The 21,793-nt window shown below is 38.7% G+C and overlaps 1 protein-coding gene and 1 pseudogene across 5 annotated transcripts in view; both read right to left on the bottom strand.

The window, feature by feature from the left end:
• Positions 1–19,453, bottom strand: part of RNPC3 (RNA binding region (RNP1, RRM) containing 3) — a 33,361-nt gene extending 13,908 nt beyond the window's left edge. For all 5 annotated transcript variants that reach the window (XR_002825539.1, XR_002825541.1, XR_002825540.1 and 2 more), the window contains exons 1-8: positions 18,957–19,453; positions 16,937–16,984; positions 10,842–10,960; positions 9,501–9,584; positions 7,558–7,669; positions 6,613–6,681; positions 5,377–5,519; positions 2,314–2,439 (exon numbers count right to left, since the gene is read on the bottom strand). Coding sequence is in view for 2 of the 5 variants with exons in the window: in XM_023740004.1 (XP_023595772.1) it covers positions 2,314–2,439; positions 5,377–5,519; positions 6,613–6,681; positions 7,558–7,669; positions 9,501–9,584; positions 10,842–10,960; positions 16,937–16,984; positions 18,957–19,148 (893 nt within the window). In the remaining 3 variants the exon portion in view is untranslated. The remainder of the gene's footprint in view (positions 1–2,313; positions 2,440–5,376; positions 5,520–6,612; positions 6,682–7,557; positions 7,670–9,500; positions 9,585–10,841; positions 10,961–16,936; positions 16,985–18,956) is intronic.
• On the bottom strand, positions 7,693–8,485 carry LOC101347457 (60S ribosomal protein L19 pseudogene; annotated as a pseudogene).
• Positions 19,454–21,793: the final 2,340 nt, after the last annotated feature.

Genomic DNA, 21,793 nt, shown 5'->3' with positions numbered 1-21,793 from the left:
AAATAGAAAAGACATAATTTTAACAAAATTCTTAATTTACGAAGTTACTTGACAATTTAAAGGGAAATTTACCTTACAGAAAAACTAAATGAATTAAAATTGTATTTTATGGTCATTTTTATCTGATTAAGATGTTAAAATACACAGAATTGCTTGGTGAATGAACAAATAAAATTTTTGCCATAATTTCAAAATAAAACATGTTAAAATAGTAAAATGTCATACATAACCAATGAAAGGGGAAAAAGAATAATCCATTTCAAACAAAATACATTTAAAATGAGTATCACTGCATTGGTAATTTCTTTACTACAACAAAATGTTTAAGACACAGTTGACAGTTAACTTATCTCTAATGAAACTCTTGCATACCTATGGCCCAGTCTCTCAGGAACACTGCTTATTCCTTGCGAAGTTTATTATAATACAACATAGTCCAAAAGGAATTGTTCTTCTTCTTCTTCTTTTTTTTTTAATGTCAATGTCATTTCAATGGCTCCCTCAATAAATTCAAACTCTCTAGCATAACATTTTGCTAACATTGATGCCTCTGAATAATGGTGCTGGTGAAGAATATTGAATATACCATGGACTGCCAGAAGAATAAACAAATCCGTCTTGGAAGAAGTACAGCCAGAATGCTCCTGAGAAGCAGGGATGGCAAGACTTCATCTCATGTACTTTGGATATATTACCAGCAGGGATCAGTCCCTGGAGAAGGACATCACACTTGGTAAACTAGAGGGTCAGGAAAAATGTGGAAGACCCTCAACGAGATGGACTGGCACAGTGGCTGCAACAGTGGGCTCAAGCATAACAATTGTGAGGATAGCACAGGACCGGGCAGTGTTTAGTTCTGTTGTACTTAGGGTTGCTATGAGTCAAAACTGACTCGACAGCACTTAACAATAGCATAACATTTAAGGCAAATCTCTCCACATCTTTCTAGCTTTCCCTTTCATCATTTCTATTCCTACTCACCAAACTTTGCTACATCTGAAACTTTATTTATACTTTTCCCTTCACATTGGATATCCATTCTCTACTGATTTTTGCCTCTTATCCTTCAAGGGTCAGCTCAAATGTCTCCTACTTCTTATAACCTTCCCAGATTTCTCAACTGGCTGTGACCTCTTTTTTCTCAAATTCCTATAGTTATTACTTTATATCTTTTTCTTGTGCCACTATTTTAATTGTTATTGCAATAATCATCTGCATGTTTGGTTTTTTTGTCCATAAGACTATTAACTCATGGTTTAAAAAGATGCCATTAAGCTTTGGAAGTATGCTCCAAATCACACAGTGTTTAGCAGAAGACTTTACCATCCAATAAATATTAAATATTTCAATTTATATTGAAATACAGATCCTAAAAAGTACTCTGGTGGGTCCTGTGTGCCAAACTAGGATTTACAAATTTTACTTGATGGGTTCTTTGAAGTCAGAACACGTTTGACATTAGGGAGTGGAGTTAGGAGTAATTAATGCAATTTCATATAAACGCATTGGTGATGCCACTATCAAAACTATGAATGCAGGAGGAGAAATAGATGGTGAGAGGAAAATACATAAGTTTTGTTTTGGAGAATATTTTAACTGCCTACAAGACATTGAGTATGCAAATAGGACGCTGGGAATGATGATTTTGGGTCTCAGGAGATATGGTATTCGTTGACTGCAATACCATATTTTTACACACATAACACACACCTTCTATGTTTGTTTGCCCATCACGCCCTGGCCCCCCACAAGTTATTTTCATAAGCACCACTATGCCAATTTTTTTTTACGTTACTGTAAAAAAAGTCACCACAGCACGCTTACAAAAATACCTCATGGGCGGAGGGCGTGATTGGCAACCACACATAGAAGGCATGCGTTATTTGCGTAAAAATATGCTAGCTGAAACCATAAAAATGAATGAGATCAACATAGAAGACAATATAAATATATCAACAGGTGATCATGGACACAAGCATATGGAACCAAATACTTTAAAGGAAGAGACATGAAGAAGAGGTCATAAAATTGGAATAGAGACAGACAGATAAGCAGGCAGTAAGGTGGGAGATAAAAAGAAAAAGGTAATATAAAATTAAGGGTGAACAATTTTGAGACCTGGGACAGTCAATATTATAAAAAACTGGTCAACTGTGAGAGAATTATAAATACTTCTAAATTTGGCAAATAGGAAGTGACTGGTGAACCAAGGAGAGGGACAGGAAACAAAAGCCAGATTGAAGAATGATGTGTGTTAAACAAGTAGACAAAGTACATACAAACAACCCTTATTCATAATCCACAACAAAATACCTGTGTGAAGCAGATGAAGGTATATTTAACATATCCTTTATTTTTCGCTTTTTCCTCACATGGCGTTGCTTTATTGTTTTTGGTCTTTTGGGCTGAAGATTTGCTAGTTCCATTAGTTTGGTCATTCTATGTCGGGGAGAGGGAAGGTAAAAAGATTTACTTATCTAGAAAACATAGTTGTTTCTGTTAAGCTTAAATTTGTATTTAGGCTTTTAAGATAATCTATAAAATGATTTGTGTGGCAAAAATATAACAACCAAACTATCGATTAAGATGTAATCAATTTGATAAACACTCAAGTTCAAAATCTCCTTGTTCAACTGTCATGTTATCTTGAAGGAATCAGGAATTTACTTAATTACAACTTAGCAATTTTTAAAGATATGTTTCATGATAAACATTAGTTTCCCAAATAAAATCCCTGAACTTTATGTTAAATGGTTGAAGAGAATACATTAATAAATCTATGTAAATTCATTCTTTGCTTGATTGATATTTAAAAGATCATATACAATAGAATTCTTTTGACTCATATTCTAATTATTAAAGTGAGGCTGGACTGAAGTATTTTTCTTTCTTTAAAAGCATTTTGTGCATAATTGTCAGTATACCAAAACCAAACCAAACCACTCATTGCCGTCGAGGCAATTTCAACTCATAGTGACCTTACAGGACAGAGTAGAACTGCCCCATAGGGTTTCCAAGGAGTGCCTGGTGAATTTGAACTGCTGACCTTTTGGTTAGAAGCCAAACTCTTAACCACTACGCCACCAGCGTTTCCATAATTGTTAGTATAAGCAAGATAATTTAAACTACTTGAGAACAAAGTTTCCAAATACTATACTCTGAGGAAACTTATAAGTAACACTTAAGGAGTGATGATTGATACCTTCTTCACAGCTGAACTCTATTATTTAATATTTAATATTAAGAATAGATATTGTCTAGGCATTTCTGTATCTTCCACAATCAGGCACAGTGTTTCCACAGAGCAGCTCAAAATCTACTAGTCATAGCTAGATTGCCCCATGGTTACATTTGTGAAACTGGAAAGCAAAACGAATACAACAAAATCTGGGTAGAGGAGGTATGGTTAAAATAACTCTTGAACATTTTTTTCTCTAAGTGGGGAAAAATGAAAACATGCTGTAAACTTTTAGTCTCTTACAACCACAGTTTGCCAAAATTTTTAAGAATTCAGTTATATAAAACAAATATCTATATTTGTAAATTGTTCGCCCATAATATACCAAGCTTCTAGAACAGTGACTTGCGTATATTAGATAATCAGTATTTGTTGAATAAGTGAATATGTACCATTATTATTATTATATGGAGCCCTGGTGGCATAGTGGTTGAGAGCTCAGCTGCTAACCAAAAGGTCCACGGTTCGAATCCACCAGCGGCTCCTTGGAAACACTATGGGGCAGTTCTACTCTGTCCTATAGGGTTGCTATAAGTTAGAACTGACTTGATGGCAATGGGTTATTATTATTTTTACATTTCAGAAGATAATAGAGAAGAATGTAAAATATGTGAGAAACATGAAACCAGAAATTGGTTCAAGCAAAGGCTTTGTTCTTGTGATTCAAGGTGAATTACTGGCAGAATTCCACACTATGTCCCTAAATGGAAACCTGTAATAACCAAAAAAACCCACGAGGTTTGGGCTGGTTTACATATAGCATTTCTATAAAGAAAGTTCATAGGGGTTAATTAATTAACCCAAAGCAACACTCTATACTCTTCTTTATTTAGCAACAAGATAAAATTATCTTCTATCAGGTAGTAACCACCAGCTTCCCTAAATGTCTCTATTTGAGATAGATATGTCTATTCACCCCCATTCTGTAGTTTCGGTCCCACTTACACTTTGATTTTAATGCTCTCCCTAGAAAGAGAATATATTGAGCTACTACATAAGAGGTCACTAACTTGATAGTAGTCAAATTGCTGGTTATTTGAATATGCTACCCACAGTTTCTGCTTGGGTTCTGACTCATGTCAACCATCCCATCTCTACTGGATGTCTTCTGTGCATAGTTACCCAAGATTCCCATCACCATTTACCCATACCAGTCTTCCAGGCTAGGGGTTGGCAAACTACAGCCCAATGATCAAATGTGGCCAGCTGCCTATTTTTGCAAATAAAGTTTTCTTGGAACATACTCACACCCATTCACTTAGGTATTGTCTATGGCTGCTTTTGTGCTACAACAGACGAGCTATTAGTGCCAGAGACTAGTGGCCCACAAAATAAAAAATATTTACTATCTGGCCCTTTACAGAAAATGTTTGCCAGCTTCCGTTCTAAGCTATGCTGTGGATTATATGCCTGGACATTATTAGCAAGGTATAATTGCTCTTTGTCAGAATCTTTAAGCAAAATATATATAGATGGTCAAGAACAACCAATAAAAACAATTATTCACCTGCAAACTACAAAGAGTTTTACATAAAGTCCTACAGAATTACCGTAGAAATCATTTTGAATAAATAAAGTCCAGGGGGATAAGCTGTCAAAATATAAATATTTTATAACATCATAAACATCAATCTAAAAATATTATGCATAATCCAGCAATTTTTCCTTAGGTCCTGATATCTGTTGTCAGGTCTTCGTTAACCTATAACCACTAAATATGCTTGAGGGATTGGGGGGCTAGAGATGGACAAATTCTAATGACCCCAAATTATGAAGAATTATAGTTGGTTCTCATTATTTACAGTAGTTATATTCTATAAATTTACCAGGCACACTGAAGCAGAGAACACCAAACCAGTCTTGTTCAACCACGTACGCACTGGACAACTCAAGTTTTTTGCCACTCTGAACATATCTGCGAATGATCACAAAAGAGCTGCCAAGTATTAATTTTAGGGGTATATATAAATTTTAGCAAGTGGGTGAATTCGTAAATACATAATCTGCAAATAATGAGGATAGATTATGTATGCAAAATTTAAGAAGAGCAACAGAGTCCCTATCCTACATCTATGTTTCTTGGAATCTAACAAATACCATTTGACAAACCTAAACAAATATTATTTGACATTACAAACCTCTGCCGGTCCTCATCATCACTGCTTTCATACTCTGATTCTTTACTAGATAATTCCTCATCCTCATCTGGCAAAGGAGGTTCCTCAGGTGGCTGAGGAGATGCAGGTGGAAGAGGTGCATGCAACGGCATATAGTCTTCATACTAAATAAAAGAACAAAACAAAAATACTACGGAGATCTATGATTTTTACAGAAAAGACAAACCATTTTCATTCAGACTCTTGATTCTCATTTTTCTCTACCCCGTGATACTCTTTCACATATTTAAGGAACACCTGCTGTGGCAAACTGCCAGTTGATCATAAAACTTATTTCATTTGCCTTAGCACCCAGCTGGACTAAATTTTCAAAACTCCCTTGTATTTACTTCCAGCCATGTAACTAACTGAGTTCTAACCAATGGAAATGTGAACATTAAAAAACCCACACATATAATCCTCCCATCCTTCCTGGGATAGTGCTCATGAATCTAGACAAGCATATGTTGAAGACAGCCCCCTGCCCTACTTTTGGAATGAACTTGACATAATAACTTGTACTATGTTAAGCAACTAAGAATTTGAGGTTTATCTGTTAACAGCAGCTAGCATAGCCTTAGCTAATACCCCTGCAATGTGCTAGGCATTGGGCAAATTCTAGGGGGTTACAAAGAAGAATCATAAAGCCAACAAGATCTACGTTAGAAAAGCAGCCAACCTCTTAAAGCAAATTTTCTTCTGTTTATATGTTAGCATTCAAAATCATTTCTCATTGCTATTATTTATAAATGTATTAAGAGTACTACAGTAAAATAATAACTAAATAGTAAAAATTATTCAAGAGCAGGAACAGTATACTATCTAAATTACTGATACATTCACATAGTAAATTCTAAGAAAATACTAATAACCTTATTTGTCTTCTACAAATGAAACTACTTGCAATAAAACCAGAACAATGGAAATTTTAGATAATTAAATTAGTTAAGTGTAATTATAGGATGGCAAGTTGTTCTGGATTAAAGAACTCAACAATATACGCAGAAGTGACGATGGCCTCTATTGCCAAAAGCATCTCTTTCGTGTTCTAGCTCTCCCATCTCTCAGTTCTCTACTTCACTATTATTAAGTTTATATTTGTTCCTTGTTTTCAATGTACATCATAGATTGATGGAATAACACTTGTATATTTTAGCCTCAATAATCCCACTCAGGAAGAGAAATTTTACATCTTGAAAATTGTATGAGCTTTCTTACCAACGGAGGTCGTGCAGTAATTGGTCCAAAAGGTGTGGGCAAATTCATTTTATTCATAAGATGAAGCACCTTAAAGTAATAAAATATTTAAAATCATATAGTATAAAATGGTTAAACTTACATCTTACATTTTATGCACTAAAAACTTCACTACAATAACATTATTGATTAATTTACTGCATAAGAAAGCCCATCTCTTGCCTTTATAATTCCAGAACAGGGCTAAAACAATGCACTGGCACATCTCTTATTAAAAACCCACTGCCGTCGGGTCTATTCCAACTCATAGCAACCCTATAGGACAGAGAAGAACTGCCTCGTGGGGTTTCCAAGGCTATAATCTTATGGAAGCAGACTGTCACATGTTTCTCCCACAGAGTAGCTGGTGGGTTTGGACTGCTGACCTTTTGTTTAGCAGCCAAGTGCTTAACCACTCTGCCAGCGGGGCTCAGAAGATTAGCCTTCCTAAAACGTTTGTGAATTCTACAGTTATTCCTACTACTAACTATTGCAATGTAAAATCTACTTAAATGTTTTTAAATACTTTTCCCTTATTATTGTGAAATTATTAAACAGCAAAGAACAATAAAGAAAACAGACATCATCTATCTTTTGTATTTCAAAGCATATTTATCACCATGCACTTGGTATGATACCATTATGTCTTCTCCTTTAAGAATTCTATGTAAAGGTGTATCATACACTGACAAAGAATTACCAAAAATTGTATTTTCCCATTAGCTTGTGTTTATTAGTATCCATTATTATTATAGATTATAGTAGCAACTGACTTGAAAGTAGTAGTATTTTCTTAACTTTAAAATATTATAATATCACTGCATTTCTGGAACTAATCTGATACTATTATGAATAAGTATGAGAATTACTACGGAAAACAATCTATCAAGCATTTAATTTCAGGAAAACAAGTTTTATTCTACTTACCTGCACATAGAACTTAGGCACGCTTGCCAAGGCATTTACTATGTTTGCTAGGATTGTGCTTGAAGGTGGTGGATACATATACTTGAGGCATGAATTTAGAGGAAAACTCAGCCTAAAAGAAAAACATTTAAAATGCTTATTATTGTGCTTTTGTTTTTTAGGCAGGCAGATAAAAGCTTGCTTTATTGAATGACTGGTCTATAAAACTGCCGAGGCCACTATGAACAGACATGAGAGGGGGAACTTTATTTCTTGATCTCTTCCTCCTTGGACAGTTGCTCCTCTGTGGCCTGGAGCCACTCATCATGGCACTTGCATACTTCCTTGGTTGTAGACCTGTGGGTCTCAGCCTGGCCAGCTAAGAGCTTCCTGTGGGCCTTGTCTGACCTCAGCTGGTGGATGTGTTGCATGAGAATTGGTGTTTTCTTGAACAAGTTCTCCTTCACCTTCAGGTACTGGCTATAATACATGCGATACATCTTCTTAGATTCACGGTATCTTCTGAGCAGCCAGTGTAGAATTCTCATCCTCCTATTCAAGATACCTTCTTGGGGATTTGAACATTGAAAGTACCCTTTTGCTCACCTATGCCCATATGCCTGCCCTTCCAGAGGGCCAAGTTGTTTTTCTGGCATAGAGCCTAGGAATGGACAGTTACAATCTTGTGGATAATTAATTACCCATCTTTGATTAGTTTCCAGATCTGCTGATGGGAGTCAGCACTGGTGATTTCACTGGTATCACTGAGTTTAATCAGACTTTCTTCTTGCCATAGCAGAGGACACTCACTGGAGGCAAGTCTTTTCTGATGCCACAGCATATTCATGGCTGTGGCCACAGTGCTGAAAGGCTATAATTTTTTTTTTAATATTTTTTCCCATACAAAAATTTACACATACTTTGTTATGTGACTCTAATTGCTCTCCCCATACTGTGACAACACACTCCTCCTTTCCACCCGATTCCCCATTCCATTCAACCAGCTCCTAACCCTCTCTGCCTTCCTACCTCACCTCTGGACAGAAGCTCCCCATTTAGTCTCTTGTTATCTACTTGAGCTAAGAGGCTCACTCCTCACGAGTATCACTTTATGTCCCACAGTCCAGTCCAATCCCTGTCTGAAGAGTTGGCCTCCCAAACTGTTTTAGTTCTGGGCTGATAGAGAATCTAGGGGCCACGCTTTCTGGGGTTCCTCCAGTCTCAATCAGACCATTACGTCTGGTCTTCTTACTAGAATTTGAGTTCTGCACCCCACCTTTCTCCAGCTCCATCAGGGACTCTCTGCTGTGTTCTCCGTCAGGGCGGTTATTGGTGGTAGCTGGGCACCATCTAGCTCTTCTGGTCTCAGGTTGATGAAGTCTCTGGTTTACGTGGCCCTTTCTGTTTCTTGGGCTAATACTTTCCTGTGTCTTTGGTGTTCTTCATTCTCCTTTATTCTAGGTGGTTGGGACCAATTGATGCATCTTAGATGGCCACCGGCAAGCTTTTAAGACCCGAGATGGAAAGGCTATAATGTTTTAATAACTGTTTCATAGCCATAATTCATTTCAGGTAATCTGATGACATATAAAATTGCTCAAATGATGCAATACTCGTTCATTTACTTTGTTCCTAGAAGACTCAAGTACATTCAAAAGGAAAATTATTTTTCTTATTGCATTAAAGAAAAATGCATAAAGGAAATGCAAAAATAAAAATTGTTTAAAGAAAAATTCCTAATAAGGTATTTCTTATTAGCGCTTTTAACTCTGAACATCTTAGTAGATTACTTTGTTTGAACAGTATCAGTGACAATTAAGCTCTCATAGCTCAAAATGTTTAATCAACACAGTAAAAGTAGGCAAGACATATACTAACATGTAATTTAAAAAATTATCTTATTTGCACCATATACACACAGAACAACAAAATCAAAAGAAGAGCATAAAACAAATTATGCTAACCCATGGTTTGGTGCAATTCCATTTTCTATTGTTAAACAACCAAATTCTTTCTTTTCTTTATCATCTTCCACAGGGTCATCAGACCTGGAAAATAGAAAGTCAAAGTTGATCTTAAGGAATAAAGTATAAAAATTGCACACAGAAAAGACAACTTATCTTCTCAAACATGGCATTATAACAACAGTTCCACAAAAACTTCCAAGCATTTCTCAAGCAAATATCAACTAAAAAAAGGGAAGTAAGAATTAACCTTTACTGAATACCTTCCCTATCTGAGACACTGGGCACTCCACATTTTCGATTCACAACAACCCTATGAAGATGGTATCTCACTAACCAAAAAAAAAAAAAAAAAACCTGAACTTACCTGGGGGGTTTGTTAAAATGCAGACTGCTAGGGCCTTACCCACTCCTAGCCCCAAGTTTCTAATTGAATAGGATGGGCTAAGGCCCGAGAATTTGCATTTTAAACAAGATCCCAAGTGATGCAGCTGGTCCAGGGACCACACTTTAAGAACCATAGATATAAAGCAAATTTGTGAAGGTTATGTAATTACAAACAGTCACAGCTGGACAGCTGGCTATCAAGTACCAGTTTCTGATTTCAAAGGACATGCTTATTCAGGATACCTCGCTATGTCTAACACATCAAAGACCTTATACAAGTTACCTTCCCTCTACTTAAAGTTGAATACTTTTCAGCCCAGTCCCTTCCCACTTCTCATTAATCAATTTCTAATATTAAATCAAGGAGCCCTGGTGGCACAACAGTTAAGCGCTCAGCTGCTAACTGAAAGGTTGGCTGTTTGAACCTATCCAGTGGCTCCACTGGACAAAGGCCTGGTGATCTACTTCCTTAAAGATTACAGCCAAGAAAACCCTATGGGGGCAGTTTTACTCTATCACATGGGGTCACTATGAGTTAGAACTGACTCCACAGCCCCCGACAAAACAAAAACAATATTAAATCAACACTCAGGTTCCTAAAATTAAAGCACAATTAGGAGCCCCTAAGTAGCACAAACGGTTAAGGGCTTGACTACTAGCCGAAAGGGTGGTGGTTCAAACCTACCTAGAAGTGCCTCGGCTTCTGAAAGGTCACAGTCTTGAAAACCCTATGAAGCAGCTCTACTCTGTACACGTAGGGATGCCATGAGTCAGAAATGACTTGACAGCAGCTAATAACAACAACTTCAGGAGCAATTTTTTTGATATATTAGATTCAACAGAGAGATGTATCATTTACTCTGTTGAAAATTATTTACTTGCTAATCTGAAAACAGTCCAGTAATAATACAACTGATATGTTAAAATGTTAGGAAAATCTACCTATCTACATACCTTTTCTTTTTTTCAGTGTTTGAAGAAGACAGTAGAGAATGAACTTGATCCTGCTCTTTTGCAAATTCAACAACTAAAGTATGACCTAAAAGTTTCAGCTGATGGAGTCTTGTCAATGCCTTCGGTTGGAAGAACAAGAGAGTAAAAAATATGAGGATTTGATGATCTAACAAAAATCATGTGTTAGAGACCATATGCAAAATAATTTATACATTTTTTTGTTAACTGTTGTGTTACCTTTTCCTTGGCTATTTCTTACCCATTTCCACTCCTGGAATGCTAAGTCTTTATTACTTATTAAAAGACTGATCCCTAACACTCGGCAAAACCAAAACCTGCCTAAATGTAACTGTCAGCCCATCATAATCACACAGCCAAAAATGGCTATAAAAACACACGTAACGAAGCTGCCTGGTCTCCTTTAACTTCATGACCATGGACACAAATCTAAAGGCAGCCTTTAATGATGCCACACAATGAAGTATTACGTTATTAGTCCATTTTCTCTACCAATCTCTAAGAGAATATTTTGTACTTTCTCAACTTCAGAATATTCCTCTCCTATTCTTTTAGCTTAAGACTTTGCTTCCTACTTTGAGAAAACTGAAGCAACTTGATGAGAATTTCAGATTTCCACAACTTCCTACATACCAGCATCTGCATCTACATATTCTACCTTCTACTAGTTATGTTTCTATCTCAATCCAGTTGCTTGACTTATATACTAAATCCCATCCTCTCTCATCTATTCAAGAATCTCTCTTTAGCTACTCTTTAGAACTGTACAGATGGCCATTCTTACCTACATCGTTAATTTTCTGCCATCTATTAGATCATTCATATCAACATGTTCCCATTTCTCCCATCTTAAAAAAAAAAAATGACTTAAGAATTATATGAACTTTCTATCTACAATTCTTCTCTTCCCATTCTGTCTCAAACCCATTTCAGTTAGGTTTATGCCCCAATCAATCCACTGACACTGTTTGTCAGAAAAATCACACCCGCTGCTGTTGAGTTGATTCCGACTCACAGTCAACAATAAATTCTCCATTGTCAAGCCAATGGTCAACTCTCAGTCTTCATATTATAGCATTTAACATAGTTCACTCTCTCCTTAATACGATTTTTTTCACTTGGTTTCAAGACACCATACTTTCTTAGTTTGCTTCTACTTCATTTGTTTCTATTCCTTAATCTCTTTTGCTATTGTCTTCTCAAACTCTTGATGTTAGAGTACACCAGAGCTCTGTTCTTGGTCCTTTCAAAAGTCATTTTCTTGATCTAATCCAGCCACCTAAATATAATCAGCACAGAATCATCTCTATGCTGATAATTCACCAATTTGTAACTTTATTCCAGACCTCTGTCCTGAAGTCCAAGAGTATATATCCAAACTACTCCATATAGCTCTCCTCAGGTGTTTAATAAACATCTCAATTTCAACACTTCAGAAATTGAATCACTGATCTTTTTCCCAGAAATGTGCTCCACTTGGAGCCTTCCCCATTTCAGTTGATGGTAACTCCATTCTTCTAGTTACTCAAGTCAAAAACCTTAGAATCATCCTTGACTCTTCTTTCTCATTTTCCATATCCAACCCATCCAAGATTATCCTATTTACTTTCACCTCCAAAATATATCCAGAATCTAACCACTTCTTACCACCTCCACTGCTATCACCATGGTCCAAGCAACCATCACCTCTGGCTTGAATTACCACAATAACCTTTTAACAGATCTCCCTCCCTTTTTCTATCCTTACCCCCCTATAGTCTATTCTCAAGGCAACTGCCAAAATGATCGTTTTTAGCATAAATTACATTATGTCATTCCTCTGCTCCAAGTGAATCCTGATTCCATGACAATGTGGTTTTCATTAGTATTATGGACTGAACCGCGTCAGCCAAAAATGTGTATAAACTTGGCTAGGCCACAATGCCCAGTATTGTGTGATTGTCCACATTTTGTCATCTGATGTGATTTTCCTATGTGTTGTAAATCCTACCTCTATGAAGTTAATGAGGTGGGATTAGCAGCAGTTACGTTAATGAGGCAGGACTCAATCTACAAGATTAGGTTGTGTCTTAAATCAATCCCTTTTGAGATATGAGAGAGAAGGGTGCAGAGAGACAGGGGGACCTCCTACCATCAAGAAAGTAGCACTGGGAACATAGCGTGTCCTTTGGACCTGGGGTTCCTGCACTGAGAAGCTCCTAAATCAGGGGAAGATTGATGACAAGGACTTCCTCCAGAGCCAACAGACAGAGAAAGCTTTCCCCTGGAGCTGGTGCCCTGAATTCGGACTCTTAGCCTACTAGATTGTGAGAGAATAAATTTCTCTTTGTTAAAGCCATCCACTTGTGGTATTTCTTTTATAGCACCACTAGATAACCAAGACAGAATTTGGTACCAGGAGTGGGGTGCTGCTCTAACAGGTATCTAAAATGTGGAAGCAGTTTTGAAATCATGAACAGAGAGAGGCTGGAAGAGTTTTAAAGTGCCTAATAGTAAAAGCCTAGATTGCCTTGAAGAGACTGTTGGTGGAATTACGGACAATCAAAGACAATTCCGGTGAGGACTCAGAAGGAAATGAGGAGAGCTATTACACTGGAGATGGCAAAGACGGCAAGCAGCAGCAGCAGAGAAATTGTCGCAAATGAACCAGGAGACCAGTGTGAGACAGTGCTGGAGCTGACCCATGGAGTTAGAGCTGAATGTCTTTGGCAGGAGACTTCCTGGCAGAGTGTGGTGCCTTCAGGCACTTAATGGGTAGACCTAGGCTTGCCAACCCCTAGAGTAAGAGAGCTGAGTACCTTCCAGCCAAAGTTTACTGGCAGAGTAGGGTGTCTCCAGGCGCTTATCAGTGGAGCTACGGAGCTTTGGAACACTTGCCCCAGCAGCACAGAGGCAGGTGATGAGGCCCAATGGGCCGAGAGGCCAAGGAACCAGGAAGCAGAAGCTGAATAGACAAGGAACACAGGAAGCAGAGCTGCCTCAGTCTCAGAGGGTGGAGTTGCCACTCAGATATACTAGGGGAATGAGGCCCCCCAGATTTGAGAGAGCAGAGTTGCCATCGTAGTGGGCCTGGAAGGTGGAGCTGAACCCCAGGCCGAGGGACCTCCACTCAGTCTAGAGAGTGTGGCCAATACCTAAAGTCTGGAGGGCAGGGCCATTGTTTAAATGGTCTTAGAGAACAGAGGATTATTTTCAAGCCTTGAGAGCTAATGTAATGTGTTCTGCTGAGTTGCCTGGTGTCTGTTATCCCGTTTCCTCCAGTTTCTCCCATCTATAACGGAAATGTCTAGCTTGTGCCTGTTTTACCATTGTACTCTGGAAGCAGATAACTTGTAATATAGATTTCACGGATGAAGAGGAATTTTTGGATTTTGTACTTGGAGTTGATTTAAGACTTTTGTTATGGTACGATGGGGTAAATGTGTTTTATTTGTGGCAAGGACATGAATTTTGGGGGACCAAAGGGTGGGATGTTATGGATTGAACTGTAACCCTCAAAAATGTGTGTGAACTTGGCTAGGCCACAATTCCCAGTATTGTGTGACTGTCTATCATTTTGTCATCTGATCTGATTTTCCTATGTGTTGTAAATACGACCTCTATGACGTTAAAGAGGTGGGATTAGTGGTGGTTATGTTAATGAGGCAGGACTCAATCTACAAGATTAGGCTGTGTTTTAAGTCAATCTCTTTTGAGATATAAAAGAGAGAAGTAAGCAGAGAGACAGGGGGACCTCATACCACCTCAAACAAGAGCCAGGAGAACAGCGCATCCTTTGGACCTTGGGTCCCCGCACTAAGAAGCTCCTTGACCATGGAAAGATTGATGACAAGGACCTTCCTCCAGAGCCGACAGAGAGAGAGCCTTCCCCTGGAGCTGGTGCCCTGAATTCACTCTTAGTCTACTCGATTTTGAGAGAATAAACTTCTCTCTGTTAAAGCCATCCACATTGGTATTTCTGTTACAGCAGCACTAGATAACCAAGACAATTAGCATATTTATTTATAACTTTTGTACTATATTATGGAAAATATTTTTTCTGGGGAAAAAAACCTCTATATATTACAAAAATATGCATAATGTAAAAGCCTTCTCTAATCCCACCCTGAGATAGATACTTTTTAACATTTTGGTGTATAGTTCTGCCATATTTTTTCTATGCATATACTAAGACGTATACTATTAGCTTTCTGGCAATCCAAGGTTACATGTTTTGCGACTTCATCTGCATATTCCATCTCTTCCCATTAATACATATCCTCTTACCTCATTCTCAATTACAGCCCATGGTACAGATATAATTTTATTTGAGGTATTCCTTCACCTGATTGATGAGAATTTGGGTCATTTCTACTGTTTCACAATAAAAAGTCTCAATTACTTGATGGCAATTGGTTTTTTTGTTTTTTTTTTTTAAACAGGCTCATTCTTCATTTTGTGTCAGATCTCATCTTCTTAAAACTTTCTTCTGTTCACATCTGTCCAAGTTATCTAGTGCTGCTTCAACAGAAATACCACAAGTGGATGGCCCCACAAAGAGAAATTTATTCTCTCACAGTCCAGTGGGTTACAAGTCCAAATTCAGGGCGTCAGCTCCAGGGGAACGCTTTCTCCATCAGCTCTGGAGGAAGGTCCGTGTCATCAATCTTCCTTTGGTTTGGGAGCTTCTCTGCGCAGGAACCTCAGGTGGTATGAGGTTCCCATGTGTCTCTGCTCACTTCTCTCTTTTATATCTCAAAAGAGATTGGCTTAAGACACTGATCTTGTCAATCTCATCAGTATAACCTCATCACAGTGATAGAATTTACAACACATGAGGAGATCACACATAATCTCATCATAGTGGTAGAGTTTACAACACATAAGGACATCACATTAGATAACACAATCATACAATACTAGGAATCATGACCTAGCCAAGTTGCTACACACATTTTTTGGGGGACACAATTCAATCCATGACAACATCCATGACAATTTTCTAGTTTTCTACTTTCTTTTTAACTGCACCTTCCAGTCTTTTCTGCTGGCTCCTCTTCCTTTGGGAATCTCTTTCCATTCCTGACCTTGCCTCAGCTCTAGACCCATACTTTTAACTGTTCACTAAATATTTCCATAAACATAGCCCAATGACTCCTCAAAGTTAATAGATGTCATTTGAATTCATTAACTACCTTTGTAAATGTCCTAATCCTCCACCTGCTCCTCATGCCAATTAATTTAACAACCCAATAACTCAGTCCACAAATATTGAACTTTCCCCCTCTCTCAACATTTACAGGAGTTACAAGACCTACAAACTCAATCTCCACTAAGTGTCTCAAATCTACTTCTTCTGTCTTCCTACTGCCATCTTCAGATGCTTTCTCTTATCTTGGCCATCGCAATAGCTTTCCATTTGGTCTTCCTACCTCAAATCTTTCTCCACATCCAATCCATCACATAAGTACTACCAGACATCTTTTACAAGTGTGATCATATGATTCACCAGCTCAAAAGTATCAAATGCCCTTAGAACACCTACTAAACAAAATTCAATTCCTACCTCCCATCAAATTTAGATTTAACCTGTTTTTCAAGTCCTATTTCCATCCTCACTCACCTAGCTCCATGCCTCACTTACGTGTTTCCTAAACCTGGTAGGCCCATCTCCCCTTCCCTTTCTTCTCAAAATCCAACTAATCATCAAAGTTCTTGCTCAAATGTCACTTTCTTTGTGATTCATTCCCTAGGGTTTTTAAAAATATACTTTCCTTTTAATACTTCAAACATCTTGCCTTGTAATAATTATTAATCTTTGCATCCTTTAGAAATTATTTTAAATTACATATACACATTACCAGTCAACTTTAATTCACTTTACAGTTAATCTATTATTCTTATGTCCAAATACCTAAGCATTAGGGCAAGATCTGACTTTTCCAATTTGACAAACCAAACACAGCCTGTCGAACACTCTTGGAATATAAATCTTTTTGCTTTTAAAAACTACAGTTTAACATTACCTCCCATTTTTCAACCAAGTATTGGATAATAGAAGACTGTTGATCACGTTAATAGTAAAGAAAAAGTCATACCTTAATAGCTGCTTTTTCATTAGGGAAAGTAGCAAAAGCTGTATGTTTCTGAAAAAGAATTAAGGTAGAAATTATTTCTAACATAATCTCAATTTCTAATAAAGAAGTTTGACATTTTACTAGTAGAGAGTGATTTGATATATTAATAAGTTATGGGAAAGGATGGAAAATTGAGGTAATTTAGCCAATTATTATCTTCAGTATACAGTGGTCTGGAACCTTTTTGGGTCAGAGATTTCAAGATGAAAGCTATGCAGCTTTTTTCTTATGTGTACACACATACACACACCACATTTATCTATACTTTCATATATTTCAGAGCCCTGGTGGTGTAGTGGTTGAGAGTTTGGCTGCAAACTAAAAGGCTGGCAGTTCGAATCCACCAGCCGCTCCTTAGAAACCTTATGGGTAGTTCTACCCTGTCTTATAGGGTCACTATGAGTCAGGATTGACTTGACAGCAATGGGTTTGTTTTTGTTTTGTTTTTTCATATACTTCACATATCAGAAGTTTAAAAACCTCTACTGTACACTAAGGACCGCCTTTAAACTATTAAAAAGTATAAAATATCTCCCATTTATGACACTGTTAAAGATCTCAAACTTTCTCTATACAGCTCATTGCAAGTTTAAAAGTGTTCACCAACAGAGAAATCACTCCTCCAAGTATGTTTTTCCTTTGTATTTTATCCTTACAAAAAGATTCAAGGGAAGAAGTCCGTCTTTAAATATAAACTTTAAATATTTCTAAAACCACCAGAAAAGGAGCGTATGTCAAAACTAAACAAATCATCATGGTGTTTAAGGAAGAGTTCTTGTTAATGCTTATTAACGCTTGTTGGGGTAGTTCGATGGAGCCCTGGGGGTGCAGTGGTTAAGAGCTCCGCATCTAACCAAAGGTTGGCAGCTGGAATCTACCAGCAGCTCCTTGGAAACCCTATGGTGCAGTTCTACTCTGTCCTATAGGGTCACTATGAGTCAGAATTAACTCTACTTCAACAGGTTTGTTTGTTTAGAATAATAGCACAGATTCTAATTTTATCTAATCTGAGCCAAGATGATTTAATTAAGAGTGCTTAAATTGAGCCACATAGAATATTTGTATTTGCATACATAAGACTTTCACTGATCAAAATTGGTCCTTCCTCTAGCTGTGATTTTCAATTCTGGTTGCATGTTAGGGTTACCTGGGGAGACTTTAAAAACATTACTGTATCACCCCAGCACAGACCATCTTGTAGAAAAGCATCACCATTACTACTTTAATGAACAGTAATCCATCTAAAACATCTTCTAGTATAAAGAAAAAATCACTGTGTAAATTTCTGTACAGGAACTTTTAATAGTCTTAAACTATTGCTTCCTAATGGTTTAGGTCAGGAAATTTTTCTGAGTCCCTTGGTTAAAGATCTGGTAGAAAGTCCTGTACTCATTTTACTCAAATTATTGACTATTGTGATTTCTCCTCAATTTTGGTAAAATATTTTAACATAAAATTGTAAATGCACGATTAAAAAATTGTTCCACAATTCTAATGGTATCTACGGCTAAGAGAAATATTCCCAAATTCTGAAGAGTTGTGAGATTCTCCAGATGGGTCCAAAAAGAGAATATAAATAACTACCGTAAGTTATTTTCCATTTTTATGCCTCGCCTAAACCTGTTGCCGTGGAGTCGATTAGGATTCATCGCGACCCTACAGGACAGAACAGAACTGCCCCACAGGGTTTCCAAGGAGCAGCTGGTGGATTCAAACTGCCGATCTTTTGGTTTGCAGCCGAGCTCTTAACCACTGCACCACCAGGGCTCCTTTTCCGCAGCGCTGTGACTATTCTAGGCTCAAGCCAATTAAAACTTCACTTGGAACGCAAGATAATTTGACATAAAAGAAGAAAGATGGATAAGTCCCTACCACACAAGAGCGTCTTCCCCACTCTTCTCTAAATTCTTTTTCCGTCAGAGCTCCCCCTCCCCACTAATCAAAGCCCTTCCCGAGCGGCTCGAGAGGGACGCGCCCTTACCAGTCGCCCCTTATCTGACAGGACGCGGACGGACTGCGCGCCGAAGTACTTCAGCAAGTCCTCTTTCTCCTCAGCGGTCAGCTCCGCAGGCAGGTGCCGTACTAGAAGGGTTCGGTCGCCCCGCGGCGGGGAAAACGAAGCGGAGCTCTGGCAACCTCTCGACTTAGGCAGTGGCTGCTCCGGGGCTGCCATTTTCCCAGGAGAAAGTGCAACTGGGACACCGTGGGAGGCCGCAAGAAACTGCGGCAGCAACACTAGGAGAGATAAATGAGTGTTCTCTCGCTAAGGATTCTGGAAACAAGGAAATGCCGCGAGCAGAGGTCGCTTCTCGCGAGAACTGAGTCACGGATGCCTAACGCTTCTTCGGAAACAAGTTCCACAAACTGAAGGGTGAGGTGCTACAGTTATGGGAAGGTAAAGTAATTTAAATTTCAGGTAGCTTCACCCGTGGAAAGCGCGAGGATTAAAAAAAGTGTCAATCAGAAAAGGGATAAAGAGGGTGAAGCTCTAGAACATTACAGACTTGCTACTGCGCATGTGCGAATCGGAGCGGGACTGGGAGGAGGAGCCCACCGGGTTCTGAAGCTGCGGTTTGTTGTTACTAGGTGCCTTCCAGTAGATTAGAATTCTTAGCGACCCTGTGTACAAAAGAAGGATATTCTGCCCCGGTTCTGTGCCGTCCTCACAATCGTTGCTGTGTTTGAGCCCAGTGTTGCAGCCACTGTGTCAGTCTATCTCGTTGAGGCTCTTCCTCTTTTTTGTTGACCCTCTACCAAGCATGATGTTCTTCTCCAGGGACAGGTTTTTAATTCTTGGCATCTTTCCGAAGTGAACCTGACGCTGGTGAAGGGAGAGAAGTGGAGAGGGAATTCTGGGTCTGTTCTTACGGTTTTGGGATGGTAAAGCCTAAAGATAGTACAGTCTTTCTGCAGCTTCAAAGCGCTCATGTGTACAGAAGAACTCAGTTTAAGGGTCAAAACGTTGAAACAAGAAATGTTTTGTTTCCATGAATCAGCAGGCATATAACAGCCTGATAGGCACTGGCCAGGTTTCATTTTAACATATTTGGCAACTTCTAGGGAGAGAGATTCTAATAAGTATATATGTTTGTTGGAAATACTGCCTCGGATCCACACTGAGCCACTATTCTGCCTAGTTTCTGCTAAGTCAGCTCTCACAAGTGAAAGGGCACAGTTCTCCACTCTGCCTACGACTGTAGAAACCAGCCATAAGCTTTGGAGTCCTCAGGCCTTCCTCACTTCTGACGGCTGGCTACAATTTCAGTATTTTCCCGGTTCCCCTTCAGAAGGCCAGCCGTAAGTTTGGGAGTCCCAGGGACTCTTCTCTGACTTGCTGGCTACAAATTTAGGGGTTCCTTTACCCCCTCAAGATATCAGTCGTAGCTCATGGGCCCTAGCCTCCCTTGTTTCTGACCTGGCTTGTGTCCACTACTCCTTTGGGTTTGATAATTTGCAAGAAAAATGCACAGAACTCAACAGAAGGTGCTGTACTTATGATTACAGTTTTATTATAGGAAATAAGATACAAATGAAGAGAGACACATGGCGAGGTCTGGGAGGGTTCCCAAAGTGGAGCTTCCATGTCCCAAAACGGAATGTGCAACCTTCCCGCATGCATTGATGTCTTTTACCAACCAAGAAGGCCATGATGCTTCAGTGTCCAGAACTTTTTTTTTCCGTACAAAAGTTTATATGTGCATTGTTATATGACTCTAATTGCTCTCCCCATACTGTGACAGCACGCTCCTCCTCTCCACCCCTGATACCCTGTGTCCATTAAACCAGCTCCTAACCCTCTCTGCCTTCCTATCTAACCTTCGGACAGAAGCTGCCTGTTTAGTCTCTTGTATCTACTTGAGCTAAGAGACACACTCCTCACGTGTATCATTTTATGTCCCACAGTCCAGTCCAATCCCTGTCTGAAGAGTTGGCCTCAGAAATTGTTTTAGTTCTGGGCTGATAGAGTATCCAGGGGCCATGCTTTCCAGGGTTCCTCCAATCTCAGTCAGACCATTAAATCTGGTCTTCATACTAGAATTTGAGTTCTGCACCCTTCCTTTCTCCTGCTCCATCTGGGACTCTCTGTTGTGTTCCCTGTCAGGGTGGTCATTGGTGGTGCTGGGCACCAGCTAGTTCTTCTGGTCTCAGGCTGATGAAGTCTCTGGTTTATGTGGCTTTTTCTGTCTCTTGGGCTGATGCTTTCCTTGTGTCTTTGGTGTTCTTCATTCTCCTTTACTCCAGTTGGTTGGGACCACTTGATGCATCTTAGATGGCGGCTTGCAAGCTTTTAAGACCCCAGACGCCACTCACCAAAGTAGGATGCAGAACATTTTCTTAATAAGCTTTGTTATGCCAGTTGACTTAGATGTCCCCTGAAAGCATGGTCCCCAGACCCCTACCCTTGCTACTCTGTCTGTCAAAGTGTTTGATTGTATTCAGGAAACTTCTTAGCTTTGGTTTAGTCCAGTTGTGCTGACCTTCCCTATAGTGTGTGCTGTCTTTCCCTTCACCTAAGATAATTCTTATCTACTGTCTAGTTAGTAAATACCCCTCACCCTCCCTCCCCACCCTTGTAACCATCAAAGAATGTTTTCTTCTGTGTTTAAACCTTTTCTTGAGTTCTTATGATAGTGGTCTTGTACAGTATTTGTCCTTTGACTGACTAAATTCACTCAGCATAATGACCTCCAGCTTCCTCCATGTTATAAGATGTTTCTTTATTATTGTGTAGTATTCCATTGTGTGGATATACCATGATTTGTTTATCCATTCGTCTGTTGATGGGCACCTAGGTTGTTTCCATCTTTTTGCTATTGT

This window comes from Trichechus manatus, unplaced genomic scaffold, assembly GCF_000243295.1.
Source record: "Trichechus manatus latirostris isolate Lorelei unplaced genomic scaffold, TriManLat1.0 scaffold00144, whole genome shotgun sequence".
NCBI lineage: Eukaryota > Metazoa > Chordata > Mammalia > Sirenia > Trichechidae > Trichechus > Trichechus manatus.
Note: the sequence above shows the minus strand (reverse complement) of the source record. Positions and strands in the feature narration are given on the sequence as shown.